Below are 26,360 nucleotides of genomic sequence, written 5' to 3'. Positions count from 1 at the left end.
CTATGGAAAACAGTATAGAGTTTCCTCAAAAATTAAAAATAAAACTACCATATGATCCAGCAGTTCCACTTCTGAGAATATATCTGAAGAAAATAAAAACACCGTCTCGAAAAGATATCTGCAACCCCATGTTCACGGCAGCATTATTTACAATAGCCAAGATATGGAAACAACCTAAGTGTCCACCAATGGGTGAATGGATAAAGAAATGTGATCGATATATATATACACACACACACATATATAGAAAATCTCTTGTCTTTTTGATGACAGCCATTCTAACAGATGTGAGGTGATATCTCATTATGGTTTTGATTTACGTTTCCCTGAAGATTAGTGATGTTGAGCACATTTTCATGTACCTGTTGGCTGCTCATATGTCTTCTTTGGAGAAAAGTCTATTCAGATCCTCTGCCCATTTTTTCATTGGATTGTTTGTATTTTTTTTAACATGGCTACTAGAATATTGAACATTATATCTCACATTATGTTTCTACTGGACAGCGCTGCTCTAGATTTTTTTTTGGTGTGGTGAAATTTGTTCATGAAATAATTTTATTTTTATGAAGTATAATATATATATAATATATATAATATATATATATTATGTATATATTATATATTATATATATTATATATTATATATATTATATATATAATATATATAATAATATATATTATATATATATTATATATATATTAGGCGAAGCAACCCTTGGTTGACCTCACAGATTGCAAGGACCTTGTCAGCTTACAATCCCTTATTTTTTGTTTTTTACGCCTACAGCACCTGGCCTTCCTAGGTGGTCTCCCATCCAAGTACTAACCAGGCCCAACCCTGATTAGCTTCCAAGATCAGACAGGATCGGGCTTGTTCAGAGTGGCATGGTCATAGACAGTATTTTTATATTTAAAACAACCATTTTAATTTTAGTTAAAAGACGTTAACTAAACTTATTGTGGTGATTATTTTGCGATATATACGAATACCGAATCATTATGTTGTACACCTGAAACTGACATAATGTTATATGTCAATTATACCTCAATTTAAAAATTATTTTAAAATAAGTAAAATGAATTTTTAGCATCATTTGAAAAAGAAAAAAATAGTTTTATAAATAGAAAGTTTCTTTCTGCTGTTGTGTGGATTTGAGAGGTCAGAGGTGGCAGCTAGAAGGCCAGGAATGAGGGGTGGACCTGGGAGAGGAGTGTTGGAAATGAGAATGACAACAATAGCAGTAACACTTCACACTATGTGGTGGTGGTTTTGTGCCAGACAGTGTTCTAAGCATTTTGCATATTCATTTCATCCTTCTCCCAAGCCCGAGGAAGTAGTCACCATTATTACTCATTTGGCAAATGAGGAAACTGTTGCACAGACAGGTAAGGTCACCTGGCTGAGACACCTGTCTGCAGCATCTTCAAAAGTGGTCACGACTATTGTGCTGCTTTTTTGGAGTATGAAGACAACTCGGGGCAGATTATGAGTGGCACGACAGACCCTGGTAAGGGAGGTAATGGAGGCTAGGGCGCAGGCAAGGGCTGGGGAGCAAGAGCCAGTGGGGGTGAAATGCAGCATCAATTCAGGACCCGGGGGATGTCCCAGAGGCCACACAGGTGAGGCTAGACCCTGGTCTGGAGACAGAGACCCAGGTGGGGAGCTGATGTTGTGGCTGCACTTATAGGGGAAGGGTGAAGGAATCCAGTGCCCCATACACTCCTCCTTAAGCAAACTGATCTGTGCCGGGCTGGTGGAAGAGGTGGTCAGTCATCAGACCAAACAAAAACAGAAAGGTGTTTTTGACCCCCACAGCCCACGTGTCCCCTGTGAGGAAATAAGTTCTTTCATTTCACAAGTTGTTCATGGTACCTACTGTGGGCCAGGCCACAGGCTGAGTGTTAAGGACCCAGCAGTGATTCAGATGGACAGAGTCCCCTGCCCCGGAATACGATTGGAACAGAAGTAATAGACATAGAAATTATATATGTATAAAATGGGTGCTGTGGTTTGAATGTTTTTGTCCTTCCTTCATACGTTGAAGCCCTGACTCCCAATGTGATGGTATTTGGAGGTGACGAGGGTTAGATGAGGTCATGAGGGTGGCGTCCCCGTGATGGGAATAATGCCCTTATAAAAAGAGGCCGTGGGAGGACATAACCAGGAAGAAACCTTCATCAAGATCCTGGCTCTACTGTTACTCTGATCTCAAACTTCTACCCTCCAGGACTGTGAGAAATTAATGTCTGTGGTTTAAGCCTCTCAGTCTGCAGTATTCGTTACAGCAGCCAGAGCTGACTCAGTCAGGCTGTAGTAACTGCTCTGGGAAAAATATGGAAGCTAAGGGGTAAGAGTCCAGGGGTGGGAGGACTTTTGAGGAAGGTTACCCTGTGGAGGTGACATTTGAATAAAGTCCTGAAGGAGGTTGAGGGGGAGCCATGCAGATATTTCAGGGAAGAGAGGGAACAGCAAGTACAAAGGTTCTCAGGTGAGACAGTACCTGTTGGGTTTGAGAAAAGAGGCAGGTGTGGCTCAAGAAAAGTGAGAGAGAGGAGGGAAAGTTAGGACAGTGACTGCCCTTTTGCGTCCTCTCCTTCATTTCCCACACCCTCTTCCGAATCCTCTTCTCACTTCCTTCAGCCAGCTGAGGACAGTGCCCCTGGGCTGGCCACTAGAGGCCACCCTCTCTGTGGTTCACGGTGTCACTACACTGTCATCTTGCCTTTCAGGTGGTGGCTGGCTTTCTCACTGAGCCCTAACTGTGCCTCAAACGCCACGCTAAGAGCTTTACACGACGAACGCAGTTCCTTCGTCTAACATTCTTCTGAATTACATGCATTGAAAAATTTTTACAGCTTTACCGAGGTATAATTGACATACAACAAACCACACACATTTAAAGTGTACACTCCAATGAGTTTTTGCATCATGGGAATCCTCACCACAATTTAAATACTAAATATACTCACGACTCCAAATAGGATCCTCTCGCCTTGTTCAAATTCATCCCTTTCATCTCTCCCACGCCACCCTCAGGCGACTCTAATGGTATTAGGAGGTTGCACTTTCCAGAGTTTAGTATAAATGGGACCAGAGAGTATATAGTCTAATTTTTGTCTGGTTCCTTTCTCTCAGCAAAATTATTATGAGGATTTGTCTATGTTTTGGCATGTATTTGAGCCCCATGTTGCTCATAGGAAAACTGAGGCACACAGAAGTGTGGCTGGGATGCGGGGAGAGAAGCGGGGTGGGGTGAGGTTGTCACACACCGGTTCGGCCCCAGGCCCAGGCAGGTTCTGGGTGTCCATCGTGGGCGGGCCCGGGGGCGGGGCCGGGCCGGGGCGGGGCTTCCAGGCTCTGGGGCCTTCGATAAAGACCTGCAGGGGCTCGGCGCGCCCGGGCGCTGCGATTTGGGGGCGGGTGGGCGTGGGGGTTGTTGGGTGCTGCCGCGTCTGGAGGCCCCAGCGCGGCCACCCAGGACTGAGTCCGGAGACCAGACTGGGGCCCGGGGCGTCCGGCTGTGTCACGCCCGCCTCCCTCCCGGGCCGGAGCCGCTAAAATGGCGGCGGCGGTGACAGCGCCCCGCGCCGGACCCGGGGGCGTAGCAGCCGCGTCGGGGGCTGACTAGCGCCTTCCTGGGCGCTCGCGTCCCGGCCGCGTCCTGGCCCCGACCCGGGCCCTCGGTCCGCCTCCCCTTTACCCCTCGGCGCGCCCATGAACTCCGTGTCGCCGGCCGCCGCGCAGTACCGGAGCGCGAGCCCTGAGGACGCGCGCCGCCCCGAGGGCCGCAGGCCGCGGGGGCCCAGAGTCCCGGACCCCAACGGCCTGGGGCCCTCCGGAGCCAGCGGTCCCGTTCTGGGCTCGTCCGGGATCGCCCCTGGGGAGCCGGACGAAGTGGACAAGTTTAAAGCGAAGTTCCTGACTGCCTGGAACAACGTCAAGTACGGTAAGGAGGGGGCGGGCCCAGGGGGTGGGTTCTGGGGTGCGAGCGAGCCGTGGTTTCCGCCAGACCGGGGACTTAGAGGTCAGTGGGAGTCAAGGAACCGGACCCTGTCCTGTATTCCGTGTATACACCATTTGTTCTCCAGTGAGTCACCTGTGGGTCCCCCGCCCTGCCCTGCCCAGGGCGGATCTGTGGCAGGTCGTACAGGGAATGTGTTTTCAAATCTTGACCTTGAACAAGCATTTTTGCTTCCCTATGCTTCTGTTTTTCCCTCCTGTAAAATGGGTACAGTAATTAGAACTGCCTTAGTTTATCCCGAATTGATGGCAAACATTGGTGTGGCTGCACCTAGGGGCCCCACTTCCATCTAAGAGGAATATGACATGAACTCCCCAGTGCCACCACTGAGATGGAAAGTAGTGCGGTCCCCATTTCACAGATGGGGGGATGGGAGCACTGTTGTTGTCATAACTGTTAAGCTGTGTGTCCCTTATCTCGCTGCCCCACGTCTCTGCAGGTTGGGCAGTCAAAAGCCGGACCAGCTTTAGCAAGCTCTCCAGCGTCCACCTCTGTGGCCGCCGCTACCGATTCGAGACTGAGGGTAAGCTGGTGCCCCCAGGCCAGGGTTGGGGGAACCCCCAGAAGTGTTCCTGGTGGCAGTTAACAAGCCTATTCTTGTAGGTGACATCCAGCGTTTCCAGCGGGACTTCGTGTCCCGCCTGTGGCTCACATACCGCAGGGACTTCCCGCCCCTTGCTGGGGGCTATCTGACCTCGGACTGTGGCTGGGGCTGCATGTTACGCAGTGGGCAGATGATGCTGGCACAGGGCCTCTTGCTGCATTTCCTGCCCAGAGGTGAGGGGCGGAGCGGGAAGGGCACACCAGGAGTATGAGCCAACCACATAGGTCAGCGGTGTTAGAACTGTTTGTAAACTAAGAGTTTAAATTCATGTTAGATTTGTGTGTAAAGTAAGTTTTGGGGGTGGAGTTAGACTCGTTTGTTTCAGGAATGTGAAAATTGTTAAACATGGGGTCTCTTACAAAGCATTAGAATGGTTTGTAAACTGTGAGTAAATGGGAACTGTGTCCCCTCACATTGGCACCAGTTGACTATGTACTTCATCCCCACCAGACTGGATGTGGGTCAAGAGCGTGGGCCTGGACCCCCCTGAGCCATCAAGATTGGCCTCTCCCTACTGGCACCATGGGCCTGCCTGCTGGATACCCCCTCGCTGGACCCAGGGCTCCCCTGAGCTGGAGCAGGAACGCCGGCACCGACAGATTGTGTCCTGGTTTGCCGACCACCCTAAAGCCCCCTTCGGCCTACACCAACTGGTGGAGCTTGGGCAGAGCTCAGGCAAGAAGGCGGGTGACTGGTATGGGCCATCTCTCGTGGCACATATACTCAGGTGAGGGCTGCTGCAGGGGACACAGGAGCCAATGGGTAACCCCAGGAACTCAGGCCATTCCTCCTGCCCCCAGGAAAGCTGTGGAGAGCTGCTCAGAGGTCACCCACCTGGTGGTGTATGTTTCTCAGGACTGCACAGGTAAGGGGCTGGGAACCAAGGTCACGGGGTTCTCACCCTGAGTCAGTCACTACCTCAGCTGCCTCTTAGGACCCACCTTTCTCAGGCTGAAACAAATTCTGGATCAGAGGGACTCTTGGAAGGATTCAAGGCCCACGCAGAGGGAGATTCCTCAGGATCCCTCTACTCCCTCTGGATGCAGGAGAGGAAACTTAAGGGGCTGCTCCCCGAGTGATAGAATGAAGGACATAGGACTTTTTTCTCTCAGGTCCAATTAACTCTTGCTCTGTAAACAGTTCTAATAAGTACAAAAGTCTGGTCTCATTTGCCTCGTAGAGTTGTCATAAGAATTAAATGAGTCAATAATACAAGTTAAACCCATAGAGCAGTGCTTGTCACATAGTAAATGTTCATTAAATATTAGCAATGGTTGTTATTTTCTACCGTCCTCCCAATCAGGGAATCTACAAAAACTGGACATTTTTATGAAAAGTTTTGGGCAAGTTTCGATTTTTACAGAGGGCCATTGTTTTAGTCCATTTGGGCTGCTATAACAAAAATAGCACAGACTTATAAACAACAGGAATGTATTTCTCATAATTCTGGAGGCTGGGAAGTCCAAGATCAAGGTGCAGGCAAATTTGGTGTCTGGGAGGAGCCCATTCCCTGCTTTGTTTTGCTGTATCCTCTCATGGCAGAATGGGCAAACAAGCTCTCTGGGGTCTCATTTTTGTTTCTTTTTTTCCATTGAGGTAAAATTGACACAGAACATTTTAGGTATATAACATGATTTGATATTTTTATGCATTGCAAAATGATCACAATAAGTCACGTTAACATCTGTCACTGATACATAGTTTTTAAAAATTGGGGGGTTATCTCTTTTATAAGGGCACTAATCTCATTCTTGAGGGCTCCACCCTCAGTGAACTAATCACCTCCCAAAGGTCCCACCTCTTCACATTATCACCTTGGGTGTAGGATTTTCGACATATGAATTTAGGAGGGACACAAGCATTCAGATCATAGCAGCTGTGTCTCCAGAAAGGGTTAAATCCACTTCTGGGCACCAGCAAGGGAGGAGGGGGAGAATAGAAAGCAGCATATCAGACTTGAGGAGGAGGAACATAGGGATGTTGGGTTGAGGACTGCTGTGCTCCCAGTTCCGTATTGGCAAACCCAGGTGCCAGGTCAGTGAGGACGAGTCAGGACTGGAACTGGGAATGGGCTCCGGGCTGCGGGGAAAGCTCCACCTCCTGGCTTTATGTTCTTCGTCCAGTTCTCAGGGCCTTGGTTGCTTTCTGTAAAATGGGGGTATCCACACTTGCCTGGTGGCCCTGGGATTGTGAGGGAGTTTGGGGGCTCTGGAAAGATGTGCTTCACTGATGATGGGAGCGTCACACCCCTCCCTGCACCAGATGTTGCTTGGCTGAGGATGGGCCCCTGGGGATGAAGGGCCACACTGAAGCTTAAAGGACAATGAGAAGATGACCTGCTGCCCTGTTTTTCCAGTGTACAAGGCGGACGTGGCACGCCTGGTGGCCAGGCCAGACCCCACAGCCGAGTGGAAGTCTGTGGTCATCCTGGTGCCTGTGCGGCTGGGTGGTGAGACTCTCAACCCGGTGTACGTGCCCTGTGTGAAGGTAGGTTCGGCCAGATTTCACCATGCCTTCCCGTAGGGAGCCCTCCAGGTTTTTCCAGCTTGCTGTAGGTACAAGTGCTCCCTTCATTCCTTCATCTGTTTATCCGATAGTTACAGGGCACCTGTAATGTGCCAAGCACTCTCCCAGCTGCTGGGGTTGCAGAGGTGAACAGGCAAAAATCTGTGCCCTCTGGGAATGGACATTCTAAAGGAGAAATGACAGGCAGTGGATCTGGAACCAAATAGACAGCTTTGGCATTACAACTCGGGACTGTAAGGGAACCAAAACTAACACAGTGAAGGGCAGGTGGGGGTGGCCGTGCAACTTAGGAAAGCCCTTCTCCTGCCAGGGGCACGTGAGCCAGAGGAGAAGTGCTCCAGGCAAAGGGAACAGCCAGGCTGCAAAGATCCTGGTGTGTTTACATTCCGAATAAAGGCCGTGGATCTTCCCACAGCTCCCAGGGTCCCAAACTATCTCCCTGTCCCTTCCTTGACCTCGTCTGCGCCCACTGTCTTCACTCGTTCTGCCTCAGCCACACTGTTCCCAGAACACCTGTCTTGAGGCCACTTGCTATTTTCTAAGGTGCACTCTTAACTCATCTTTGCTGAAACATCACCTCCCGGTGAGGCCTTTCCTGACTCCGCTATTTATATACTGCAGAGCTCCCTCTCCTCCTCTGTTCTTCACCCAGTGTTACCACCTTTTGACATATGACAACTTACTCATCTTGTTCCTTGTTTGTCTCCCACGCATCAGCTCCATGAGGCAGTCATTTCATTCTTGGTCGCTACTATCCCCACAGGCCTGGGTTTGCACACATTGGACCTTTGCTAAGCATTCATTGCATGATGGCCTGATAGCTCTTGCCATGGGTTCTCACCTCCGCCCACTCTGCCCCCTACAGGAACTCCTACGTTCAGAGCTGTGCTTAGGCATCATGGGGGGCAAGCCACGGCACTCGCTGTACTTCATCGGCTACCAGGGTAGGCCTGCCTCACCCAGCTCCATCCCGCCCCCTCTACCCCTGCTCCTCCACCCCACTCATGCCTCCTCCCCTGCAGATGACTTCCTTCTCTACCTGGACCCCCACTACTGCCAGCCCACTGTGGACGTCAGCCAGGCTAACTTCCCCTTGGAGGTGAGCTGGGCCCCCCAGGGTAGGGGTTGGAGGCATGTAGTGGGAGCTGGGCCCCCTGAGTTTCCCTCATTTGTCTGCCAGTCTTTCCATTGCACCTCGCCCCGCAAGATGGCCTTCACCAAAATGGACCCAAGCTGTACAGTGGGGTTCTATGCTGGGGACAGGAAGGAATTTGAGACACTGTGTTCAGAGCTGACCAGGGTGAGTGAGAAGAAGGGGGGAAAGGGACAGGGCTGGAGTGGGAGGCCCTGAGGCCAGCAGACGTGGGGAGACTATTTCCAGGCTGTGTTGTCATCATGCTGCCTAAAAGCTACAAAAGCCCAGCTCTGAATAGACTCCCCCAAAAGGGGCATATGAAAAACTAGAGGCATTGCTGCCTTAGGGGATAGCTGCTTTCGGGAGCTCAAGTTGCAGGACCCCTCCTTATCTCTTAGCTTTGTGGTTCCATCAGGACTTTACAACAAGAGTTGGCACCTACTTCCCAGTTCAGTGGAAAGGGAGCCCCGCTTTCCCAGCAGACATAGCAAAAATCCCAGGGTTGCCTTTCATTGGCTGCATTGGGTCACATGAGCCAATCACTGTCCTGGAGAACAGAAAGTACTAATTGGCTGGCCTGGGTCATCGCCTTAGAAGGATGGGAGTTGAGTTCAGGCAGCACTTTTTAAATATATTTGTTAGGATAACTATGCCTGCAAGATAAGTAACACAGCTACTGCCTTTGGGGCTGAGATGCTCTCTCCCTCCTCTCACCAGGTCCTCAGCTCCTCCTCAGCGACAGAGCGGTACCCCATGTTCACCCTGGCCGAGGGCCACGCTCAGGACCACAACCTGGACAACTTCTCCTCCCAGCAATCCCAGCCAGCTCAGCAGCTTCCTCGAACTGGGCGGCTCCTCAAGGCCAAGCGCCCAAGCTCCGAGGACTTTGTGTTTTTATAAAGGGACAGGATGGGGGAGAAGATGGGACAGACACTATTTATTTTTTTATGTCACGCTGGGTGTGGGAGCTTGAACTCTGATGATGGGACTTTCCCCTTCTCACCCTTTTGATAAGAGCAGCTGAACCCAGCCCAGAAAACCTCTAGGCTGGGTCCATTCAGCCAGGACAGAGCCCACAGGCCCGCCTCCTATCAGCTGGGCCCTCCTCACAGGGCAGGGAGGGAGGGTGGGCTCCTGGGCAACCACTCAGGGCCTGACTCAAGTACTGTAGTTTGCACTGGACCACCAGTGCCCGTCACTGGTCTCAAAGCCCCAGTCCTGCCAAGGGCTGATGGGGGAACTGAAGCTGCTGGGGGCTAATAAAGCCATTTGACTTGACCTTGGCTATGGCTGGACACAGCATTTGAGAGATGGGCCCAGGGTATATCTCAAGGTGAGATTTACAAGTGGCCTGGGGAACTTGTTAAGTGGGCCTTAGCTTCCACATCTGGAAGACGGGAATTCTCCCTTGCCCGTAGGTAGACATTGCAGGTCTATACAGTTGAATAGAGGGGGATGTACTCAGGGGCTTGATTGGAGGTTAGGAACCTGAGGGCCCCTGCCTGCTCCATCAAGCTCAGGGGCCACTCTTGAGCCCCTGCTGCTTCCTCCGTTGCTGGCCCAGCAGGCGGAAGTACAGCCGTTTTGGATTGAAGCCAAAGGCCTGCAGTCTCTGACGGCTGAACTCATGCCCACCAAGCGTCACTGTGGGGCCCAGGAGGCGAGCCTTCTTGCCCCTCTTCCGCCTCTGGGGGACTGGTGGCTTCTCAGTGGATGACACAGGGGCTGCCTCTTCCTGTGCTGGGGGGCTCTCAGGCTGGGGCTGCTTCCCACAGGCCCCATCGGGTGCCAGCAGCTGCCCCTGTGGGCCAGCTTTGTCTCTCTGTGGTTTCCCTGTGGCTTCCGTGGGTGTGTCTGTCCTAGGGGAGGAAAGTCAGGGCTCAGCTTAGAGTGGACACGGTTAGGCCCATTCCTGGGTGCACATCCTTCATTTTACAGACGAGGAAAGGAGAGGCTAGGAGAGACAGCAATGCAGCAATTCAGGGGCCTGCCTGGAATTTAAACCCAGATCTGACGTAAGAACAGGAGTGTCTGTACTGAACCCTGAGGCTGGACAGTCACTGATAATTCTGGTATTTGAGCCCAGGCCTACACTAAGCTATTCACATAAATCAACTCATTTCAGATTTAAATCAACTCTGTGAACTATCACCCCTGCTTTATAGACTGGGGAGGCGGGGAACATGATAATAACGATACCAGCGTTTTAAGCACTTCACGTGAATTGATTCACTTAATCTTCAAAAAACCCAACAGGATCTACGGCCATGCCACTCTGAACGTGCCCGATCTCATCTGTTCTCGGAAGCTAAGCAGGGTCAGCCCTGGTTAGTACTTGGATGGGAGACCACCCAGAAATACCAGGTGCTGTAGGCAGTAAAAAAAACCCCAAAAAACCACCCAACAGGAAATGAGCCATCCTTATCCCTATTTTATAAATGAGGAAACAGGCCCCGAAGGGAAGTGACTTGCCCAAGGTCACACAGCTATCGCCCAGCCATGATCTGAACCCAGATCTCAGAGGAGGGCCCATTCCCGAGGTCATAAAACAGGTGGCCGACAAAGCAAGACCCAAACCCTGCAGAACCCTGCAGGCTCCCCAGCCCACCCTCCCCAGGCCAGGGACACTCACTCCTCTGGGCAGAGAGACTTAAAGATCTGCCTCTTTTTCCATGAGTTCTGGGCCTTCCGGCTGTATGCTCTCTTGTCCTGAAGCTCCTCCTGCTCCGACCTGTGGGCACCCGGTGGACAGGCTTGTCACTGGGTGCTCTGGGAGGCGCCCATGCATGCCTGCCCACCCCTCTTCCTAAATACCTAGCCCAGCCCCACCCTGTCACCTGTACATGCAGGTCTTCTTCAGGGAGCACCATCGGTTCAGCTCTTTGTCATCAGCAGCGAGAATCTGTGTGGAAAGGGACAAGTAGGGTCCTGCTGCATGGACCCCAGGGGGGCCCTGACTCTAAGCCCTAGTCACCTCATCAGTCAAAGCAGAGTACCACCAGCAGGGATGTCTTGACAGTGGGAAAGAACTGATTTCTGTGGAGGACAATCCATGTTTTTTGTGGAGGACATCAAATTGGGAAACAAGCATTGCCCCAAGTCACACAGCCAGGAAGTGGCTTATTACAGATTTCAGTTTGGGCCCGGGGCCCCGAGCCCCGGAGCCCTCATGCATACAACCACATACAACCACATTCCCAGCAGCCTCAGGACACGGGTCTCTATGCCAGTCACCAGACCTGCTAATATAGAGGAGCTCCAGGTTTCCGACCTCAAGGTTCCTGCCTCCAGGCCTCAGTTTCCTTATTTATGAGGTGGGCATCCCCTCAAAACCTATTGGAAGGTCCTTGAGAAGACAGAGTGAATGCAGATGGTATGAGCTCAATAAACGTTAGTGCTTTTACTGAGCAACCACCGCCATCATGGCGAAGGGACAAGTGTTCAGAAAGCCGCACATTTGTTTCAGGTCCACAGCCCTGAAGTGGGGGCTGTTCTTAGGACCATTTATAGATGGGGAAACTGAGGCATAGCAAGGTCACACAGCTAGTGCATAACTAAGCCAAGATTTAAACCCAGGCCATCTGGCTACAGACCTACCTCGTCTTAATGGCCACCCTGCTGCAGATATATGGTAACAGAATTAAAGGCAGTTGACTCCTTAACGACACCGGTTTGAACTGCGCAAGTCCTATTATGCGGATTTTTTTCAATAAGTACAGTAAATAATAAATGTATTTTCCTTATGGTTTTATCACTTTCTTTTCTCTAGCTTACTTTATTGTAAGAATACAGTATGAAATACATATAACATAGAAAGACATGTGTTATTAACTGTTTATATGGTACCAGTAAGCCTTCCAGTCAGCATGTCAGCCTTCTGCATCTGAAGAGGTTGAATCCACAGATGCAAAGCCCACAGTTGCGAAGGGCCAACTACAGTTGAGTTTGGGGGAACCAAAAGTTATACGTAGATTTTTGACTGCGTGGGGGTAGATACCCCTAACCCCCACATTGTTCAAGGGTCAACTGTAGTATTTACAAGGGGCTGTTTGAATGAAGCCTTGCCATCTCGCAGAAACCCTCTGAAGCAGGAAATACTAGTATTGTCATTAATACTATTATTCCTGTCATTTCTGAGATGAGGAAACAGGCAGTGTGGCAATACCAGCTGACTTGTGCTCCCTCTTACCTACTGGGAGCCCCCAAGTATCCCACACCCACCCAGGGTCCCACCTCCTCGGTGCTGAGCCCAAAGTCGCAGGGCACCACAGCGCGGTACTTGAAGCGGCAGGGCAGGTCGTCGATGATGTCCTCGTAGTCCAGCCGGTAATACTCATCCAGGTACTCCTCGAATGTCTTGTCCCCTGCGTGGGGAGAGAGCTGGGATGCCGGGCTGTGCCGGGCTCTGCAGAGCCCCTTCCTGCCCACCACCTGCCCGCCAGGAACCTCACCGGGGTTGAACACGGGCTTCTCCTGCCCCACGGCCGCAGCGAAGGGTGACTTGCGCTTCTTCTTACCGGCTGACGGAGGCTCACGCTGCTTCTTCCGTGGCTGGCTAGGGTCGTAGTCAGCATCCATCTGCCTTGCCAGGATATGTGGGTCAGTCCTGGGAGCTCTGGGATCCTCTGAGCCCCCGCCCCACCCTGCCCATGGCACTTACATTAAAGTCTGGGTCCTCGCAGTGCAGCTCCTGCTGGCTCCAATCTCCACCCTGCTGTAGCCCAGCCCACGTGTCCCAGTTCCAGTCGTCTGGTTCCAGAGGACAGATAGGCAGGGGTGGGCCCAGGGGATACAGGCTGGGATCACAGGCTGTGGGCCCAGCACTCCCACCTCAGCCCAGTGACCTCACCTTCAAGCCCTTCCTCTTCCTCAAACTGCGGCTTCTCCTCCTCCATGGTACCGTAGTACTCGTCCCCGAAGCATTTCTGCAGGGCCGGGACCAGGAGGGTCAGCAGGGGCCACTCTTCTCCTACATGGCCCCCCAGTGCCCTCTTAGGACCCGGCCCCTGATTTAAGCCTGACAAAGCTGGTTAGGGGACACCTCTAAGACCTCGCCTCCCCCTGTGTGTCTCCATCCCCTCTCAGAACCCTGCAGGTTGTAAACATACACTTAAATGCCTGCCACTAGGCTGGGGGGCTCTGAGAGGGCAGGGGCAGCTGTGCTGCTTGACCCTCGGCATACAGTAGGTGATCAATGGATGTTAGACTGGCTCTTGCCACTCCATGAGCTCTAAGAGGGCTGACACTGTATTGGGCCCAGTGGAGGCCTGACAGAGACAGATATTGCTAACCATGTCATTCATTGAGCATCTATTATATACCTAAGTTGGCTGCATCTTGCTGTATTTGTACTAGCACCCCGAGACAGAAAACTCCATTCTACTGAGAAACTAAAGCTCAGAACTGAGAAGCTTCTAGAAAGTGAAAGCTAAACTCTGACTACATAGCAACCCTCCTACTCTGGTTTTCACCTGACCAATTTATGTACCCTCAGTCCCCTTCCCTGAAATTCCAGGTATGGTCAGGGGCCTTTGGGGTCCCTGTGGTGCCCACTGCTTCCCCCACACAGCTCTCATTACCTGTTTCTGTGGCCTGATGCTATGTTCCCACAAACTCAATAAACATCAACGGTGCAATGAATGAGCTAAGAGAAATACAGCGACCCACTGTTCCTTCAAGATTTTTCAAAGAAACTTTTCTGAGTATTCCTCTCAAACCATCCTTACAACAGGTCTGCGATATATACTATGGTTAGACCATGTTACAGAAACAGCCAAAGGCTCAGAGAGGCCACGCAGCCAGGAAACGACCACTGGTTTCAGAGCCATGCTCCTGAGTGCTCGGCTGCATGGCTTGGCCTGGGCAGAGGGGCCACACCTGCATGAGCTGGTCGTGCCGGGTGGGGTCGAAATCGTCCTCGAGGTCTCGCTCCTCAAAGCCCAGAGTCTTGTTGCCTGTGACCTGCCGCAGCTTCTCCAGTTTGGCCAGAATCTCCTTCCTCTTCAGGTTCTTCAGCTGCTTAAGTTCCTCCTGCTTTTTTGCCTTCTCCTATGGTAGCAGGCCAGGGGAGACGGAGGGTATGGGCTTTCCCCACAGGCTAGGGGGACCTTCCAAACCCACCACCCCCACACTCACCCTCCTCTTTCGCTCCCGAGTCTCCTCCCTCCTCTCCTTCCTGCGTTCATCCTTGCGACGCACAGAGGACATGATGCTCCGAGGGTAGGTTTTGACCTGTGGGCCACAGAGATGGTTTCTGGGCTCTCCCAGTCTGGGCTCCATAGGCCGGCTCCTCCCAAGCCACCAGCCCTGGTCACCCACCAAAGCCGAGTCTGGCTCCTCGAAGCGGAAGTTGTACTTGTGCTCAAAGTCCTCCTGTTTCTTCAGAAACAGCTCCCCCTCATCTGAGGAGTCATCCACAGCCACCTGGACCGGGAGGCCTGCAACCCTGAGGGATGAGATGGAGTGGGGCTGGGGTCAGCTGAGCTCTTGTGTGTCAGCCATATTAATTCACCCAATCCTCCCAAGAACCCTGCGGTAGGGTGCCACCATTACCCTCATTGTACAGATGGGGAAACCGAGGCATAGAAGTCTATCAGCACAGTCAGATTCGAACTAGTGCCAACCGGCTCCAAAAGCCCATACTCCGCGGCTCTCCCTCACAGAGGACTGCTATCATCTGTGTGACAAAGTAAACACCCAGTGCCCTCTGCTTTCTGGCCAGCATTGGCTCCAGGCACCTGGCGGGACATGGCTGCTCACCCTTCCTCCTCCTCCTCCTCCTCCTCCTCCTCTTCCTCCTCCTCATAGCGTTTGTTGAGGATATAATCCCGCAGGAACTGCTCCCCTTCATCCAGCTCTGGGTTGTTCCAATATTCCCTCAGATGAGTCTGGGGTGAAGGGGTGATAGGACCCATGTTAGAAACTTGAAGGCAAGGAAGGAAGACAGACGTGGGCACCAAGTGGACTCAGGTGACAAACTTCACAGCCAGCCTATGTAGGTGGGAGGCACTATCCCCATTTCATAGATGTAGACACTGAAGCCCCAAGACGGGCTCACCCTATCTTCAGAGCATGTGCTCTCGGCAACCCCTTCAAGGATTGGTTTCCAGAAAAGGGTTGGATAGAGGCAGGACAGGCAGTATAGTCTTTCAGCAACTATCTGTGGCAACTAACCAGCTCTCTCAGGGTCTCGACATTCTGCATCTCCTTCTGCCCCTTTAGCCATTCGACATAGTCGGCATCCTCCTGGGCCTGGGGGAGGGAAGGCCAGCACTGAGGGTCTGCAGGAGCCACAGCAACCCCTCCTTGCCACCAGCCCCGGTCTGGCAGGCCCCACACCTACCTTCTCCTCCTTGGTTTTAGCGCGTTTCTGCAGCAACCCCGAGCCACCTTCCCCCGCACTGTCCTCACCTTCACTGTCTTCCACAAATGCCCGGAAGCTGCCCATGCAAGAGAACAAGCCTCAGGACAAGCTGGCTGGCCCCTGCCCACTGCCCCAAGACTAACTCCATTCCCTAAGCCCTGAGCTCTCCCCAAAAAGCTGAGACACAGAGAGTTTTATCGACCCCGTTTAACAGGTCAGGAAACAGGAATGGAGAGAGTAAGTGATGTGCCCAAATACATGCAGCTATTAAGTGACAACAAGGTTTGAACCCAGGCCTGTCCAATCCCAGAGCCTCAATTCCCATCCATTTCGCCACTTGCTACTAGCTCACCTTTCCTTGAGCTGTTGCTGTTCTTCCACGTAACTTTTTGACGAGACCTGCTGCAGAGAGGGTGCCATGGGCCTCAGGCCCAGCTTCGGGCCCCTCAGCACCCCCGCCTGGCCTCCACCCCACTCACCTGGAGTTTCTGATTGGAGGTCTCCCCGTCTGAATTCTCCTCGTCGACATATTTGCTGTGCAAGGAAGGGTGGGAGTTCAAGACAGATTCCCCACAGCTTGTCTGCCCTAATGGGCTGGGGGGCAGTCACAAGCAGCAGGTGGGGAAGCCAATGGGGTGCAGGCAATCTGCAAGGAGCCTGCTCTCTGGGGATCTCTCCATTCTGGTGAGTCACTGGCTTCTTCCCACCCTTGCCCCTAAGGCCCCCATGTGTCCGCCTGCTAGGGGAAGGAGGACAGGGACTGAGTAGCACGTGTCAGGCTTTCTCCTCACCCTTCTTTCTCCAAGATAACCTTCCTCTCATAGTCCTTCAGGTACATGGGCCGTGCCTTCTTTTGCTTCTCAGCTGCCAGCTCCCCCTCACTCTCTGAGGATGTTGCTGTGGGGCCACCAGAAGACGCCTGCCATCACTCGCAACCACGACCCCCTTCTTTCCCCAGGTAGAGAATCCCACTGGGTTGGGCCAGAGTCACATGGAGGCTTCAAATCCCCAAGCCACCAGTTCCCAGAGGTACCACAAGAGGTATCACACTAGCTACCACCTGGCAGTACCTGGAGATAATAATTCACTCTCTGAATAGTACCACCTGGCAGTACCTGGAGAGTAACTCACTCTCTGAATAGTACCAAGCACACAGTTACCATGAATATCAACAGGTAACAATCTAAGACACTCTGCTAAGCACTTTTGACATAAAATGATTCATTAAATAGTCACAACAGATGAAAAGGCAATGAGGAACCTGAGCCTTGGGGAGGACCAGCCCCACACCTGTTCTCTGGTAGAAGGTGGCATCTTTCTGATAAATGCGGGGATCCTTCTTCTTTAACAAGGAGAGAGTCCTGTAAAAGTCACGCTCCTGGTGGGGGTCAAATTCCTATGACAGGAAAAAGATCAGGGACACACTTCAGAAGGGAGGTGGTGAGAGCTCTGGTGGGTGCCTGGGCAGGTGGGCTAAGAGAGCATTAAGATTAGGGTGGAGAAAGGGGCATACATTAGGAAGAAGGGGGATACCGCCAGGGAGAGGCAGGTGGGGGTGTGTCAAAGACAAGGAGAAGGGAGGGTGGGCCCCACATAAGTTCAGGGTATGAGACAGAGGAAGGTAGCAGGCAAAGGGAGGGTACAAAGGATCGACATGGGACAAGTAGCATAGGGCACGTGGTAAACAGCAGGAGGGACTAGGCTGCACAGTGAGGTGGGAAGATGTGGTTAATGTGGGGAGAAGCTGGGTGCCCCAAATGGCAGAGACGTCCCTCTTCCGGGACACAGTAGGACACAAAAATGGTTAGATTCTTGGAAGATAAAACGGGGGACAGAGGGATCGCACCAAACACATCTGAACAGGTGGATCCTTGGCGAGGGAGAGGAATGGGGGTATTTGGCAATCCCTTGGGGGACAGGGAGGGCGCTGTCTGTCCCCCCTGGGATTGGGGGCGAGAGGTTGGGCACTTTGGTAGTGCACGGTGGGGTTGGGAATTAGCCGCCCCCAGCAGTCGGGGTCAGGATGCAGTGGGGGGCTTGAATGACTCTCGCTTGTCCGGGACGGAGAAGAGGAAGCTCACCACGCGCTCGTCGCTGGAGTCAGACTCGGAGCTGGAGTCGTCGCCGCTGCCTCGGTCCCGGTAGCGATCTTTCACTGCGGGGCACAGATGGGAGCCCCCCAAATCAGCCTCGGGGGACCAGATCAACCCCCACTTCCCAACGACCCTGCAGCGCCGACGTCCGGCGCGCATGCGCCCCGCACTCACGCCGCTGCAGCTCCTCGCGTTCCCGGTAGCGACTGTACCGCGCGGCGAACGCGGCGTTCACCCGCAGGGGCGAGGAACCGCGCGGTTCCGGCATGGCGGCTCTGCGGCCCACTGCGCACGCGTACGGCGAGCGCTCCAAGGAGGCGTGGCTGTTCTCAGCCCCTCCCAACTCGAACTTTAAACAGGTCGGAGCCTGGCGGGCCGCACCTAACCCCGCCCCCTGGTTTTCCGGTATCCCTTACGCCTCGTGACCGCAGTCCCCGCCCACGGATCACGCCTCTGCGGGGGAGGCTGCAGCCACCGCCCACCCCACCCCACCCCCTGGGCTCCCGGCACCCAGCTGACATCTGGGGGCTCTTTCTCCACTAGCGGTTTCCTGCCTCCTTTCCGTTCTGACAGCGCAAACCGGTGCCCCACCCAGCTCACTCGCCTCTGGCACCCTGGGAATTACCACCCTCTCCCTTGCCCCAAAGCATCCACGATCCACGACCCCTGTGGCCCCCTCCCCACAAACATTCTGGACGCGCGACTCCCCATCACAGACTCAAAAATCAGAAGTCACCAGCGCTGTGATCGTATACAAGCCTTAATTTAATGGGTACAAACATTAAATGATCACACACAACTATTTTCCGTAAAGCTTAATAAATAGAATCTTTTTTTAACGCTGTACAAGAGACTGGAAAACAAACTTACAACAAAATATGAACTCACACTACCCTTTTATTCTTTTGAAACTCCCCCCTCCCCCATGCTCGAAAGCAGTGTGCACACTTGAGGTCTCTCTCTGGTTACAGCCAGCCAAAGTCACCAGGTTCCAGGAGCTCTGGAAGCGATGACCTCATACTGGGGCTGAAGCTTTAAACGCTCTGCCCTTGGGACTCATCTGCAGCCCCAGCAGTCTGGGGCTTGGAGGAAACTGAACCGTTTAGGTGGCTGTTGCCTGCAGGAGCCCTTCTCTGCCCAGTACACCAAAAGGGGTAAGAAAAATAAGTGAGAAATACCTCCTTAAACACACACACCTCAGAAATCAACACCAACAAGCCACAAACTGGTGCCCTCCACCTTTGGCAGTGGGCAGGAGGAACAAGAAGAGAAAGTGTTTCTTTCCTCTTCTGACGTAGAACCCAGCTGGGTCCTGTTGCTGGAGTGGGTGGCCTCAGGTCACAGCGATGCCACCGTGTGCCCCTGCAGCATGTCCATAAGATCGTGAGCCCCTCTTCCCTGTGCCAGCTCGAAGGGTGTGAGCCCCCTGGCATCCCTGTGATGGAGGTCGGACTCAGCAGCTAGGAAGCTAACCACAGTCGTGTGGCCCTCTAGCACCGCCAGATGGATGGGAAGCGCCCCGGTGTCATCAGGTAAGTTGACATCAGCTCCGTGCTCTACCAAAACCTTCAGTGTGTCAAGGAATCCAGTGCGGGCTGCATCATGGGCTGGAGTGGTGCCAGAGGCGTCCTGGACATTGGGGCTGGCACCTTGTTTCAGGAGCTCCAGGGCAATGGCGGGGCTACCAAACATCATGACCTGTGTGGGGGCAGAGAGTAGGGGTTCCTCAAGGGATGGGTTCCAGGAAAAAGGGTCATTGGAGAGAGGGGTTATTCAGTAATAGAGAACACCAAAGAAGAGATTCTCTGGAGAATGGGAAAAGCCCAGGGAACACAAGTCCCCAGGCAGCTGTTTGAGACCCCAGAAAACAAGGCTCCTAGGAATAGGGACCCTCAAGAAACTAGTCACCCTCCAAAGGATTAGACACACACCAAGGAATAGCCCCCATGGAAACTTTCAACCTAAGACCCTCCTCAAGGAACCAGAGGACTCCTCCCTTACATAAGAGAAATAACCAAGAAATACAACACCCCCTCCAGGAAAGTGGCCTCATAGAATGAGAACTGCACCCCCCAAAAGAACTTGACAGCCCCCTGAAGGGAAAGGAGATGCCCAGGGAATCTGAAACCCCTTCTCTCCGAGGAATAACCCCTCCCATGTAATTGGAGTGCTCCCTAGAGCACTTGAACCCCACAAAAAGTGGGGTTCTCCTGTAAAATGATTCCCAGGGAATAACTATTCTCCACTGGGACCCCTCATAATATACCAGAAATACGAAAAACACCAGGGAGATTCCCACCCCCCAGGGAGATTCCCACCCCTCAAGAAACTGGATACCTCTCAGAGAATCCCCTAGAAAATAAGAACGCCCTGGAGCCATGAATCCCTTCTTCTATCGATCTGAGACCCCCCACCCCCGCATAGAAGCCCAAGAAACCAGAGCTGTGCCCATGAAAACGGAATCCAAAGAAATTAAACCTTCACTCATGAAATATGAACCTCCCCAGGGAAATTGGATCCCCCGCACCCAGAGAACGAGGAATCCTCCAGAGATGGAAAGGTTTTCCCTCCCCCATCCTAACCCCATCCACCACCCACCTTCCAAAGGGGACAGGGAGAAACGTCAGCCGAGAGACGGAGAAACGGAACCCAGTCAGCCACCACCAGGGCCAGGAGACGAGAGGAAAAGGGTCTGGGATTCCAGTCCTCGGCCCGCCCTCGCTGCCAGACAGCCCGGCCTCACCTGTAGTGCGGTCTTGCCGAAGCGGTTCAGGGAGTCAGGGTGCACCAGCTCGCGGTGCAGAAGGCGGCGCACCTCCTGCACGTCTCCCCGGGCCGCGGCCCCACTCAACCGATCGCCGGCGCGGACCTCCTCCAGCAGCATGTTGACACAGGCGGCCTGCGAAGCCCCCCGCCCGACCCGGACGCGGTCAGTGCCGGAGAGACCACCGATGCTGGCCAGATCAAACCTCCCGCGGCGTACCCGGCCTGCGCAAGGCTGCCGGCGGGGCTCGTCAGTCCGGGGCTCTAGAACGACCCCCACCCTCCCGGCCGGCTCCTCCCCTCTGTCAGCCAGCGGGTCGCGAGGGGCTAGGAGCCGGGACCAACCCGCTGCGGCCCACAAGGCCCAACCCGGCGCCCGCCCCTTGGGGGCCGGGTCTCCCCCCAACTCACCCTCCCTCCTCCTCGACGGGCGGGGTCTCTTCTGAGCCGGCGCTACAAACGCAGCAGCAGAGTAGTCCGCCAGGGGGCGGAGACAGCGTGCTCGAGGCCCCGCCCGCAAACGCCGCGGATTTGTTTTCTTATGAACTCGCTACGTTGTAGCCCAGCCCCGTTGCCCGACGCGCGACCCTTCGGCGCCCCGCCCACACGTCCAGCGCAGCCAATGGCTAAGCGTCGCCGGGGTGGTTTGCACGCCTAAGTGGGCGGTGCCACTTCTGACTGGCCGAGCCGTTGCGACCGATGGACCGCCGGCAATGGCGGGGTTTTCGGTTTTTCAAATGCTCCTGGCGGGCGGGAAAGAGGGCCGTTTTAACTGACCTGGGGGAAAAAGGTCAAGGATAGGGTAGCGCGGCGGTTCCAGGACCTCGGCACCTCCAGTGGAAAGGGAGGCAGGGCTGAAGCCGCCCAGTCCAGGGTTCTATCATCCAGAAGGTGATAGGCATTTATTCGCCCTACTGGGAGCGGAGTTTTATTTCATTCATTCATCCACCGTGTGCAGGAACATTTTCCGGCGCTGGGTAGGGAGCGCACATTCAAGCACCTAAATAATTTAAGATAGCGTTAAGCACCGTGAATAAAATAAAAGGGGGAAGTGAGGGTGGGTGAGGAAGGAATCACGTTCCGGCTCAGATTGAGCCAGCCCTGCCTGGTACGGCAAGAGCAAGGGCGAGGAGGAAGGTTCCTGCCGCAGCTCCCACGTGGTTGAGCCTGGGAGGTGGCTATCACAGAGGCCTTCATTCAAACATTTACTGTGCACTTAACTGTGTACTAGGCACCCAACTGGAGAGAGCCGGGCCACTCTTGCTGCGGGGCTCCTACCATTTAAGGCGGCAGAAGATAGTAATTAAATCTTTTCAGAGTGGTAAACGCTAAGGAGTTGATAAAATGGGATAGGTGATAGTCTCTTGGGAAAGGAAGGCCGTTGAAATAGAGAAGTTAGGGAGGGCCGCCCTGAGTTGGTGACTGATTTAAGACCTGAAGGTGCAGGAAGGAGCTATGTGGATAGCTAAGAAAAAGCATGCTAGGTGGAGGGTACTACAGATCAGAGGCCCTTAGGTGGGATCGTGCCTGGTGTGTCCAGGAGAAGCGAGGTATAGACGGAGAGGAGGTAAGGGCAGGTAGGTGGCAGGAAGGGTGCCGCAGCTCAGACTAATGAGCTGCAGGGAGAACTTTACTTTTAACAAGACGAGAACTATAGGTGGGTTGAGTAGAGGAGCCAGGATCTGCCTTCGAAGTTAACAGGCGCCCTCTGGCGGCTATGAGGGGAAAATTGGTGGTAGATGAAAGTCCGGAACCAGGCAGGCGACAGAGATAGAAGCAGCGAGGCTGGCTCAGATGACCTGTGACCAGGGCTGAGGAATGGATATGTTGCCCACTCCCATCCCAGCAATTCAGGGACGTCCGTGGCATCCCCTGTCCCCCAGCCAAAAAGCATATACACAATGGCTAAATTCATCTTTTTAATGCCAACCCATAATGCAGAAGAGTGGGCAGGGGAGAGGGGGTCTTCTGGGCTCAGCAAATGTGAAAGAGGAGGGGCCCCTGACACCCCTTAAGGCAGGTCACTGCAAGAAGGCACTCATGAGGGGGACTCCATGCCCCTCCTCTCTTTCTTCATATAAAAATGGAAGGGGGAGGCAGAGGGAGGCAGGGAGACCATCCCTCCCAGCCTATGGGTAGAGGACAAGATGCGGAAGGGGCCAGGTGCTGGGAGTGGAAAACAAGAAACTGCTAAGCCAACAGGGGCCCGCTCACACACACCCTTCCCACCTTCCCTCCTTCTCTCTAAAGTCTGCAGTCAGGGCCTAGGTGGAGGAGGCTCATGTTCTCCCTTCTAGCTGGTACGAAGTTGATAATCTGCAAGGAAACGATGGGCATGGACCGATTCAAAACTGGAGAAAGGGAAAGGAGGAACAGTCCCCCCACTTCTCCAGCCCCAGTGCCTGTGATCAACCCTGCGAGGATGGAACAAGATTGAGGATGGGGGGGGTCAAACACAGGGACTGTAACCATGGCAACAAGCCTGTTTCTAGGCAGCAAGTGGGAGTGCTTTATCCAAGCCCAGGAACTGCCCTCATTTTAAAGATAGGCAAACATAGGCCCAGGGTGGCACGATGATGAAGATGGGGCAGGCTTGGGTGCAGGCCTATTGCGTTTTAGAGCCCTCTGCGCAAGAATATATCAAAGCCCCAAGCCCATCCCCCTTCCTCTCCTTGATCCCATCATTTCAGGGAGCCGAGCTGCCTTACCACCACTCTGGGTGATGTAGCGGACCCAGGGCAGTGCCTGGTAACCACTTTTCTCAATGATCTTCATGTATCGGACCTGGAAAGAAATGAAAGGAGGTGGCCCAGGCTGCAGGGAGAGGGCTGGTTGGGGTCAATAGAATATATGTGACACAACTTGGGGGAACAAGGTGGCACAAGCTGGGAGTAATGATGTGACATGGGTTGGGGCAAAGATGTGGCATGGGCAGTGGGAGTGAGGGAAAGGAAGGTGGTCCAGGACAGTGGGAAAGAGATAGCACAGTGTAAAGAAATAGACACAATGCAGTTTTAGGAGGACAGGGTGGCACAGGCCTAGGGAATGGTGAATGGCTTGCAGGTCAGAGAGGGACGAAAGTGAACAAGCTGGTGGGGAACAAGGTGGCACAGAGCAAAGAGACAGGTAGAAGGAGAGGAGAACCAGGCTGAGAGCAGAAGAGGCAACAGTGTTCCATGGAAAAGACAAGGATGACTACAGAGAAGAGGTGACCCAGGCCAGGGAACAGAGGTGACCTGAGACGAGAGATGGACAGAGGGGAACCTGCCAAGGTCAGGGAGAAGAGCCATCACTACCCACTTCCCTCACCTGAATCCCAGAGACGGTGAAGTAGGGGATCTCAAACTTGACCCCAATGGGGGGCCGGCCCTCCTCCTCCTCCTTCTCCACGCTGGGGAGGCCAAAGTGGGCACGCATCAGGTACTCCTTGCCCCCCTGAAGGCACATGGGGGCATCAAACACGCTGACGGGCCCGTACACGCCCCAGACCATCCTCACAGCAGCCCCCGGAGCACACTCAGCTCTCAGCCTATTTCACAGACAAGAAAGTAAAGGCTCCAGGCCAAGGCTCCCAGCTGAAGCTTCTGACTACAAAGCCTGGCTGGCAGGTGGATGGGAGGCTTTAATGACCATCTCCCGTTTTTTAGGCCCTAATGCACCGCCCCCCAGATCCCAAGGACATACCAAATCCTCCAGCAGTCGGAGGACATGGATAACATGATCCTGCCTATTTCACAGCAAAATGAGGCCCCACAAGGGGAAGAGGGCTTCCCAAGGCCATCCAGCTCAGAGGGGCAAGAGGGGAGACCCAAACCCAGGGCTGATTTTCTCCAGACCTGGGAGGGAAGCATAACTACCATGCTGGCCTGGTGGTTTACTGCCTCAGCTTAATTACCCCCCAAGGACAACTGCGTGCATGCAGATGTGGGTCTCTGATTGGTTCTCCACCTGGCCCTCAAGCAGTTAGATTGGTGAGGGGGTTGGGGGGCAGATAAGCACTGTGAGTAACTGTCCCGACCCTTCCCCAGTGCTTACCGGGAAAGACTTAATACTCCAAATCACGATGTTCTTCTCAGGCACATACTTGGCACTCCCCACGCTGGTCTTGAAGCGCGGGGAGTCGGCATCGCTGGGCACCGGCACAGATATCTCCACGCCGTTGGCCACCGATTGCTTCTTAAACTGCCCCTTGGCCTGTCCAGGGAGAAAATGTGCGGCAGGAAGAATTCACTCATGGGTTCTGCAACCATTCACTAAGACCTTTCTATGAGCCATCTCACCGAGAGCCTCCGAAACCCTGAAGTGGGGACCACTGTCCTGCCCAGTTTACCAGGGAGGAAAACAGAGGCTCAGAGAAGTTAAGGCATTTGCCTGGAGACACACAGCCAACAAGTGGCAGAGCTGATAGCTGGCATTTACTGAGCCCCTGCCATGTGCCAAGCACTTATCCCTCTCACTGATTCTCTAAAGTAGGGTCCATTCCTAAGGTTCATTTTCCCAACAAGGAGACTGAGGCACAGAGAGAAAGAGCACATTGCCCAAGTCATATAGCTGGTAACTGGCATAGTAGGAGGTCAAACTAAGCCTGTGTCCTCAACCATCACATGCCCTCCTTACAAATAAATGAAGTAACAACACTATACTTAACGTCTAGAGCTGTGTGACACTGAACAAGCTTTTAACACAATGATTCTAAGTGTCCCATGTGTCATAGTTAGCATTTTGATTACTGCTATTATTTATTCATTTAGGGAGGGATATTTGATAGGTGGGATCAGGGGCAGAGGACCTGGAGGTAAATGGTAAGGGGAGAGAGTACTTGGAAGGCACCAGCTTTAATAACCCCTTCCCCTTTCCTGCCTGCAGACATGGGGACATTGAGCAACGTCACGACCCTATGTGGTGACCATCTGCTCTGCAGCCCAGCTCCCCTGAGAACCCAAAATGAGGGAACAAAGTCAAATCTAAGGACACAGACTCTTGAGTCAAGTGGACCCAAGTTCAACATGGGGAACCTCCCCTTCTTAGATGAGTGACCTCTTAATCCCCTACACCTCAGTTTGCTCATCTGTAAAAGAGGGTAAACTATAAGCTCTGGAGAAGCCCTTTCTTAGGGCACCAGGAAACACACACAGGGTTTTTCATGGCAGCGCAGACCCAGAGTAACCAAGAACTGAAAACATCTCACGCAGGAGAATGGAGAGATACAGAAGATTCCCATGGTGGAGTATCCTACAGCTCCAGGAGTGGATGCACTAAGCTGCGACTCCTGGAATCACCTTAAAATCAATGTTACATAAGCAAAAGAAGTCGGACGCAAAACTGTACAGCCGGAGTCCACTGATATGAAGGTCAGAAACCAGCAGAACAAAATATCTGTGGTGACACATGTGGGTTACAAAATTATAAAGAAAGGCAAAGAAATAATTTACATAAAATTCAAGATCGTGATGACCTCTGGGCAAGGGGAGAGCAGGAACTGGGGGAGGGACACATGGGGTTTCAGAGGCTCCGGTCAACTACATTCGAATAAGCTGAGTAGTTCATTATTATTCTTTAAATCATATAATTACACTATGTGTGTATATATGTATTTAGTAAGAAAGTAAATTAAATATGTAAGTAAAACAATTCCTGTCAGACGGTGATAAATAATAGAAGAAAAAATAGAGCAAAGGGAAGTGGGAAATGCTAAGGGGAAACAATTCTAAATAGGGAAATCAGGGAAGGGCTCTCTGAGGAGGTGACATTTAAGAAGTTAAGGAGATGAGAAAAGGAGCCACGTGGATACCTGCATGGGTGGGGGCAGAGTGATCCAGGGAGAGGGAACAGGCAGCACAAAGGCCCCGTGGGC

The 26,360-nt window shown here is 52.9% G+C and overlaps 4 protein-coding genes and 2 pseudogenes across 10 annotated transcripts in view; 2 read left to right on the top strand and 4 right to left on the bottom strand.

Moving 5' to 3' along the window:
* Positions 1–778: 778 nt before the first annotated feature.
* Positions 779–897, bottom strand: LOC120610944 (uncharacterized; annotated as a pseudogene).
* A 2,484-nt stretch (positions 898–3,381) lies between these two features.
* On the top strand, positions 3,382–9,565 carry ATG4D (autophagy related 4D cysteine peptidase). Of its 4 annotated transcripts, none has more exons than XM_039873205.1 (10): positions 3,386–3,947; positions 4,462–4,545; positions 4,626–4,799; positions 5,077–5,320; positions 5,427–5,491; positions 6,983–7,113; positions 8,018–8,096; positions 8,175–8,251; positions 8,333–8,452; positions 9,005–9,565. In XM_039873205.1, exons 1-10 carry the CDS (start codon positions 3,716–3,718, stop codon positions 9,185–9,187), a joined length of 1,389 nt encoding a protein of 462 aa, XP_039729139.1. In that variant the 5' UTR covers positions 3,386–3,715; the 3' UTR covers positions 9,188–9,565. The 4 variants fall into 4 exon arrangements, with proteins under 4 accessions (XP_039729140.1, XP_039729141.1, XP_039729139.1 ...); XM_039873204.1 differs by having other exon boundaries at positions 3,387–3,947; positions 5,077–5,353; XM_039873206.1 differs by lacking the exon at positions 8,333–8,452 and having other exon boundaries at positions 3,382–3,947; positions 5,077–5,353.
* Positions 9,206–18,073, bottom strand: KRI1 (KRI1 homolog). Of its 2 annotated transcripts, none has more exons than XM_039873202.1 (19): positions 17,918–18,073; positions 17,732–17,805; positions 16,941–17,046; positions 16,442–16,547; positions 16,130–16,184; positions 16,003–16,052; positions 15,630–15,726; positions 15,461–15,538; positions 15,047–15,174; positions 14,606–14,732; positions 14,423–14,518; positions 14,165–14,335; positions 13,137–13,212; positions 12,948–13,036; positions 12,739–12,865; positions 12,521–12,651; positions 11,125–11,189; positions 10,920–11,018; positions 9,206–10,146 (listed from the first exon to the last, which is right to left on the bottom strand). In XM_039873202.1, the coding sequence occupies exons 1-19, from the start codon at positions 18,009–18,011 to the stop codon at positions 9,804–9,806; spliced, it is 2,112 nt and encodes a 703-aa protein (XP_039729136.1). In that variant the 5' UTR covers positions 18,012–18,073; the 3' UTR covers positions 9,206–9,803. The 2 variants fall into 2 exon arrangements, with proteins under 2 accessions (XP_039729136.1, XP_039729137.1); XM_039873203.1 differs by having other exon boundaries at positions 16,003–16,049.
* LOC120610925 (uncharacterized) lies at positions 10,545–10,663 on the top strand (annotated as a pseudogene).
* A 414-nt stretch (positions 18,074–18,487) lies between the features above and the next one.
* CDKN2D (cyclin dependent kinase inhibitor 2D) lies at positions 18,488–21,015 on the bottom strand. 2 transcript variants are annotated; one of them, XM_039873201.1, is made up of 3 exons: positions 20,918–21,015; positions 20,487–20,642; positions 18,488–19,441 (listed from the first exon to the last, which is right to left on the bottom strand). In XM_039873201.1, exons 2-3 carry the CDS (start codon positions 20,625–20,627, stop codon positions 19,082–19,084), a joined length of 501 nt encoding a protein of 166 aa, XP_039729135.1. In that variant the 5' UTR covers positions 20,628–20,642; positions 20,918–21,015; the 3' UTR covers positions 18,488–19,081. The 2 variants fall into 2 exon arrangements, with proteins under 2 accessions (XP_039729135.1, XP_039729134.1); XM_039873200.1 differs by lacking the exon at positions 20,918–21,015 and having other exon boundaries at positions 20,487–20,879.
* Positions 21,016–22,425: 1,410 nt separating this feature from the next.
* The window catches only part of AP1M2 (adaptor related protein complex 1 subunit mu 2), an 8,805-nt gene continuing 4,870 nt past the window's right edge, over positions 22,426–26,360 (bottom strand). For both annotated transcript variants that reach the window (XM_039873198.1, XM_039873199.1), the window contains exons 9-12: positions 24,542–24,702; positions 23,816–23,941; positions 23,215–23,290; positions 22,426–22,822 (exon numbers count right to left, since the gene is read on the bottom strand). In XM_039873198.1, coding sequence (XP_039729132.1) covers positions 22,800–22,822; positions 23,215–23,290; positions 23,816–23,941; positions 24,542–24,702 — 386 coding nt within the window. In that variant the 3' untranslated portion in view covers positions 22,426–22,799. The remainder of the gene's footprint in view (positions 22,823–23,214; positions 23,291–23,815; positions 23,942–24,541; positions 24,703–26,360) is intronic.

This window comes from Pteropus medius, unplaced genomic scaffold (assembly GCF_902729225.1).
Source record: "Pteropus medius unplaced genomic scaffold, Ma_sr-lr_union100, whole genome shotgun sequence".
NCBI lineage: Eukaryota > Metazoa > Chordata > Mammalia > Chiroptera > Pteropodidae > Pteropus > Pteropus medius.
The sequence above is the reverse complement of the archived record's forward strand: the minus strand, read 5'-3'. Positions and strand labels throughout refer to the sequence as shown.

Coding starts and splice junctions, on each gene's coding strand:
- CDKN2D (XM_039873201.1), bottom strand. CDS start 20,627: ATGCTGCTGGAGGAGGTCCGCGCCGGCGATCGGTTGAGTGGGGCCGCG. Junction 19,442..20,486: donor TCGGCAAGACCGCACTACAG/GTGAGGCCGGGC, acceptor GCCCCCACACAG/GTCATGATGTTTGGTAGCCC.
- KRI1 (XM_039873202.1), bottom strand. CDS start 18,011: ATGCCGGAACCGCGCGGTTCCTCGCCCCTGCGGGTGAACGCCGCGTTC. Junction 15,175..15,460: donor TCGAGACCCTGAGAGAGCTG/GTTAGTTGCCAC, acceptor CCTTCACCCCAG/ACTCATCTGAGGGAATATTG. Junction 11,019..11,124: donor AAGAAGACCTGCATGTACAG/GTGACAGGGTGG, acceptor GGGTGCCCACAG/GTCGGAGCAGGAGGAGCTTC.
- ATG4D (XM_039873204.1), top strand. CDS start 3,716: ATGAACTCCGTGTCGCCGGCCGCCGCGCAGTACCGGAGCGCGAGCCCT. Junction 5,354..5,426: donor CTCGTGGCACATATACTCAG/GTGAGGGCTGCT, acceptor TCCTGCCCCCAG/GAAAGCTGTGGAGAGCTGCT. Junction 8,252..8,332: donor AGGCTAACTTCCCCTTGGAG/GTGAGCTGGGCC, acceptor TTTGTCTGCCAG/TCTTTCCATTGCACCTCGCC.